Source organism: Mya arenaria, chromosome 3 (assembly GCF_026914265.1).
Source record: "Mya arenaria isolate MELC-2E11 chromosome 3, ASM2691426v1".
Lineage (NCBI taxonomy): Eukaryota > Metazoa > Mollusca > Bivalvia > Myida > Myidae > Mya > Mya arenaria.
The window spans coordinates 44490611-44497118 of NC_069124.1; the positions used below are offsets into that span (position 1 = coordinate 44490611).

Here is a 6508-nt window from a genome sequence, read left to right on the forward strand (position 1 = left end):
TAAAAGAACAGAACAGAACAGAATGTTTATTATCTTATGCATATACAGCATATCAATGTATCAATAGAAAATTTTAGCATTACGTCAAGAAATGTACAAATAAATAAACGCGATAATGAATGCATGTACAAAGTTAACGACAACATTCAAATCAGTGCATGCTAGTAAACATATATAATATAAGCTGACAGCGATATGTTAACAAATACAATTGACAGGAAGGTGATTTGTTAAAGTTATACTATTTAACAAATCAAGTCGTTTAATAGAATTGTCTTATTTTTAGTTGACAGTAACTCCACAAATTTAAATATGCTTGGTCGAATTCTTTATATTGGGCGAATAAACCTTAGTCTAAGTTCATTGTATGCTTCACACTCGATAACAAAATGGTATTTATCATCGATCACACCTTTGTCACACAAAGTACACAGTCTATTTCTTCTCTCAATTCCTCTATGGCGCCCATGTTCAATTTCTAAACAGTGGGATGATAGTCTTAATTTTGTTACTGCATGTCTATGCTTCTTGTCTTCTATAATTGACCGATGTGGAGAGAACTCAAATACGGGTTTAACTACCTTTATATAATACGAGAGATTGTGAGTTATTTACAGCAAATCTCCAAGAAGTAATGTATTGATCCGACAGTCTTTGCCTTATCAAAACCATAAATACTTTTACATTCACAGATTGCGAATAAAAACATCATTAAGGCCGTTATAACACAGTAAATGTGTCACTTTAAAAACTCATTTTTTAACGCCATGTTCAACTGCCCACGGGCTTTCTTTATACAAATTCCCGTAATAATTTGTAACAAGCTTAAACCAATACTTAATGGTTTTGCATTGCCTAAAAATAATTAGCGGGTAGCGTCCTGTCGCTCCATAGACCGCTGCGTTCACTGTTGACATCTCAACACCCATAATTTGTTTGAGGAACTTCCTGTGGACAATATCGTACGACAATGGTTTGATTTTCAATAGACATTTGTACGATACATGTAATGTTGTAGATGCCAAATGTTTTGTGTAATTCTTGCGATTATCTCATAGCAAACGCACAACATTCCTCAGGGGATATTATTTCCACTGTTTTCGTTTCTTTTAATATCTTAATAGTTATAAATGGATAAACGTTAAAATGTTTCTACCACAGTGGACATTGTTTACAAATTATTAGAAAATAAGTTGTTGACATTTTTTATTTCTCGGTTTTGCGAGCTGCACATAGGAGATGGATGATAAAGAATGGAGCCGGAATTAAAATTGATATAAACATCGTAAAAAACAAGAATCTCAATCTCAGGCGAACAATGCATGCCTTTGTATGAAAAATAGTATTATAAAGCAAAACAACTTCATTGATAGTGTATATGGTAAAATGTATAATTCATGACCTATTTTCTTCCTTGTTTAATGAATACCATTTTATTAATCTTGGACGATTCTCCCTCTCTGTGCAGAGTTTGTGTTTGCAGGTAGGGTAATCTCATAAGGACCTTTAATAGGACACATGAACTGTGATTTTACTGCGTAATAAAAACCAATTTAATCGAGTTTGACATGGAGTTCTGTCAGTTTCACAGTAAATATTAAGAATAGTTATGTTTAAAAATGGATCAACTTTCAAATACAGGTACTGTTTTTTTTAAACAAAGAGTTTACATTTAAACTAAATGGTCGAACCCCTCATTACAGTTTATTGACATAGTTGATAAACTTATATCTATTTCAACTGCTTGTTATCTTGTTAATATTGGCTTAGTGATATATCAAGAATATCTGAGAATATACATGACATAACTTTACAAGTAGGGTTTATTGGAACCTGGAATGTTTAAAAGTATTAATTATCAGTTAAAAAAAAGGAAACTACTTTCTCTTGAACCGGCATTCAGCTTGTGGAAACCGATACGTTCAAATCGATTTAATACTTTGTTCATTTCGAGGTCATACCAGGCAGTTAAGCAGAAGTCAGTGTTGACTGAAAAAACTGACTAAACTCCTCGTGCACATTGTAAATCGTACTAAAATATGTTTAGTGTATTTACTGGAAATAATAAATATGCGATTTTTCAAGTACAACGCAAAGTACGCAATTTAAAATGGGAATATGTAGAAATAATAAATAAATTCAGGAACCTGTTTAAAGAAGTTTTGTATTTTTCAAGACCTCACTGTTTTTCTATAAGAGGGATATACTTCCGTTTTTTCATTAGTGAACGCAAATATTGCTAAATGTTTAAGCGTTAAATTGTTTTTATCACAGAAGTCCGTTTTAATATTGTTACATTATATGTTAGTGACGTTGTTTTTTGATGAGATGGTATAAAACTGACACTACTGCGTAATAATATCAGTTGCGTTTTGATGGGAGTTTTAAACAAGTGCTATCAACAATTTTAACATGAATCTCTGATAGTAAATTATTGGAAAAGTTTTGTCAAAAATGGATAGAAATACGAATACAGGTACTGTTTTAATTACGTGTGTACATTTATACTCAATTATTGTTGCAATCATTACAAGTTATTGACAATAGTTGATAAGAGAAGAGAATTTAACAAACAAGTTATCATAGACATTTTCTACTTTTTACATCAACCAAACGACAATTCTTAAGCAAGGAATATCATTGTTATCTTAGCGTTTGTCCTTAATATGCAAACATGCTACTTTTTATAAAGGAACTGCAGATGAATGTTACTTTTACTTTTATGGGTAACTGTTTTTTCAATTGAACTTGGCTTCATTTATAAACCAATTCGGCGGTTACTTACAAACTAAAAATTATGTTGTTTTGGCCATTCTTACAACAAAAGGGAAATAGTGCTGTGTATATTTTGTGTTTATATAATTTCCGGTGGTATTGTTGAACATTTCCATTTGGTGGAAGGTAAAGAAAATCATTACACGGAAACGAAATACTGGGTTCTCAAGTATGTCTGTCTTATTGATTATAGTTAGGGAAGAGTTTGGCTTTCGGGTGTAATATATATATACCCCCGTATCGCTATTTGATATAATTCTGTAAAAGGACACTACTGCGTAATACAGTTAGTTTCGTTTTAATGGGAGTTTCAAAACAAGCCCTATGAACAATTTTGGCATGAATCTCTGAAAGTCAATTTTAAGAATCAGTTAGTGTTGTAAGTCATATATTTACGATTACAGGTTCTTTTTTGAATACCTGTTAACATTTAAACTCCATGGTTGATGCAGTTATTACAAGTTATTGACAATAGTTGATACGATAAATCGATAGTGTATAATTCTTAAAACCTATGCCGCCAAATATATATTGATTACGTTAACAATATATTGCGCTAGATTTAGATCAATAATTCTTTAAGAAAAAATAATACCTGCATTATTATCCAATATTTGGATATTTTTATCATTCCGTTAAAATTTTTGAACCTTTGGTTCCAAAAATAAATATTGGATATACTGTTAACTGATGTTTATTAATATTGTAATAAAATCAGGACCGTAATTAACATTGCCTTGTTTATTATAATGCCAAAGGTATGATTTTATATTATGCTTCAATATATAAGAGGTATCTCCTCAAAACGACTTCTTCTTATCACTTTGATTCTAGTACATAGATGTCTTTATTTCAAGAATACCACTATGTAAATACAGTAAATTGTATGTGATATGTTACAGAACACGGCAGTATGATTGTCTCTCGAAACCAAGCTATGACGGAAGTTGAAGTTCAATTATTAGACATGTGCAAAGAGGAGATAATTCTACTAATCGATCCTTTCTTTGTGTCTGCAACACTTTGTAGAGAATACCCTCAATTTGAACCTGTTCACCAGGTTATCCACGAGTTGGAACTGACAAACGACAGGAAAGACGTCTCAGAAGTTTTAATAAGCCACCTGCCAGAAAATATTTGCTTACATGACTTCGTGTTTGTTCTTAAAGAATGTGGCTATATAGCATTAGGAGCAGAACTGTTACGTGCCCGTTTAAAACTGGACGCGCCAACAACCTTAAAACATGTACATAGATCGACATCAGGACAAAGGCCATCGATAAGTAAAATGAATTTTAATCTGAAAAAGATTGTGGATGATGCACAGTTCAATAATCCTCGGCTTTTTTTACGCCAAACCAGAGACAGGTTTATCCTAAAAATGCAAAATGAAAGTGATGAATATCGGAGACAAATTTTTAATGACAAATGCATAGCATTTATTGGCGCAGAAATCGATGCAATAGCTATAACTTTTGACGAAAGTCTATGTGAAGGAGCTGTCTTCACCGAAATGAAAAGTCTCACAAACGCGACAAGTAATACACTGCTAACAGATGGTGTGTATTTTGGCCGGTTAGCAAATGCAAATGCTATTGCAGGACGTTTTAATGAAAGCAATCACATGATCAAAGCTGCCCTTTGTAATGCATTTTCTATTGGTCCTTGCTTTGAACTTGTGTTTATGATTTATAACGCAGTGCAAGTAATGTTGTTTAGCTTTGAAAACTCACCAACAGCTGAAAACAGGCGGGCTCTGTTAATGTTCGGTAACATTGGTCTTCAATATGCTGAACAGGAGATTTCGAGGAGCAAAATGATGTGGAGACGATCTTACGTTTTGAGAATGGTATTCTGCTTGCTTGGTCTCGGGTACAAAGCAAACGTAATTGAAAATTGTCCTGTTGACGAAACATGCATTGTAGAAGCAAAGAAACTTCTTGCCGATATTGAAAAAAACTTGACTGGAATAGAAACAAGAAGAGAAATGTTGTACTATGTTGCTAAAGCTAGATTAGCTGAGTTAACAAAGCAGCAACAGGACTGTCTGGATAATTTACGAGCATCTCGGAATCTTGCCCATGAAGGCCATTTTGACGAATTAAGATTCATTTCAGATTATCTTGATAAGGTGAACACGCAAATTCAACGCCCAGATATCATAAAAGGGGAAGAACGGGAGAGGGAAGTGCCTGATAATTTGAAATTAGATGAAACAAGAAACTATGCTTTACTTGGAAGCCAAGATTTTAAGACTATTAGTATCCGTACAATTGATGATGACGAAACCATTCCAAAATTCAGGAGTGTGTTTTCCTCTGAACATCCGTTCCCTACCCAAGAACAATTACATGGCTCATATGAAACCCGAATTCCAGGTGACGGTCGTGAAAGTGCTAGCAATACACCGTGTCAAACAGGTGAAAGGTTATCAGATTCTCATGAAGGTTATCAAAAAGAGGGAGACACAAGTGTAGAACATTTGAATGTGTACCAGTCGTTTAAAGATTCAGATGAATTTGAAAATTAGTCCTCCCTGGATAGCGATGATATGTTTGGTGATTAAGTTACATGCGCTGCTCCATACTGAGTAGGTTTAATACGGTTCCACTTTGAGAAGAAAAACATTTTTGAAGAAAGTGAACCAGTCTAAGCCAGGGCATTAACTATACTTTTAATGCAAGTTTTCATTCCGTGTTTTCAACACTCTATACATCTATCCCACAATCTTTAGTTACAAACAAATTGACTCCTCTTATCGAAAAAACTTTGCGAGGGAAAAAACTACTTATATGGCAGTTACTGATAAAAAAGCCTTTTTTTCCAATGACCACAGACGCAATTGAAGTTTTAAATTTTGTACTTTTGTATAATTCTTTTCTAAAATTCATTAAATGTTGATATAATCAAACAATTGGCATTAACAATGGGTGCCAAGTATGCACTTTTACTTGTAGACCTCTTTTTATACTGCTATGAAAGAGAATATATGTTGAAATTATCTGGAGATCTCGCTCTTGTTGAAAAATTCAACAGCACTTTAAGATATATTGATGACATTCTAAGTTTTGATAATCATGTGTTTACAGAATATATTCAATCGATATACCCTTCAAATTTGCAACTTTATTAATCGAATCCATCCGATTTAAAATCATCCTATTTAAATCTGCAACACGAAGTAAAGGAAGATATATGGAGTATCAAACTTTATGATAAACGTGATGATTTTAATTTTAAAATATTTAATTACCCTTCTTTAGTGGGAGAGTTCACCATCATATGATGTTTTTATTGCACAGTTGATAAGATTTGCTAGAATATGTACAGATGTAAAAAAATTCAGCTTCGCAGTAAACTTACGACGGAAAAACTTCTGAAACAGGGTTTCAGATATTATAAATTAAGGAAAACTTCCCCAAAATTTGTTAATGATCATTATAATCTGATATCCAAGTATAATAGTAGTCTTAAATCGCTGATTGCTGAAAGTATTGCTCATCCTGATTTTTATGGTGATGTTTTTAAAAAAAATCGTAAAATTAAAATGTTTCCAGCAGGTAGTTGGGCAGATAGACTCAATGAATTACTTGGAATTTGTTTAAACCGTTGATATAAAGGCAATACTTTGAAAAGTTCTTGCCATCTAGATTTTGAAAATGAATTCCTGAAACAAAATATAGGGTTGAATATAGCATCCTTACATATAAGAAAGCTTTCAGTCCTTCGATTT

General features: G+C 32.8%; 1 protein-coding gene across 2 annotated transcripts; it reads left to right on the forward strand.

Annotated features, from left to right (window-relative positions):
- The first annotated feature begins 1397 nt into the window (after positions 1–1397).
- Positions 1398–6508, forward strand: LOC128226985 (uncharacterized). Of its 2 annotated transcripts, none has more exons than XM_052937135.1 (2): positions 1398–1483; positions 3678–6508. In XM_052937135.1, exon 2 carries the CDS (start codon positions 3689–3691, stop codon positions 5303–5305), a length of 1617 nt encoding a protein of 538 aa, XP_052793095.1. In that variant the 5' UTR covers positions 1398–1483; positions 3678–3688; the 3' UTR covers positions 5306–6508. The 2 variants fall into 2 exon arrangements, with proteins under 2 accessions (XP_052793095.1, XP_052793094.1); XM_052937134.1 differs by lacking the exon at positions 1398–1483 and adding an exon at positions 1534–1641.

Coding starts and splice junctions, on each gene's coding strand:
- LOC128226985 (XM_052937134.1), top strand. CDS start 1,620: ATGGATCAACTTTCAAATACAG. Junction 1,642..3,677: donor GGATCAACTTTCAAATACAG/GTACTGTTTTTT, acceptor GATATGTTACAG/AACACGGCAGTATGATTGTC.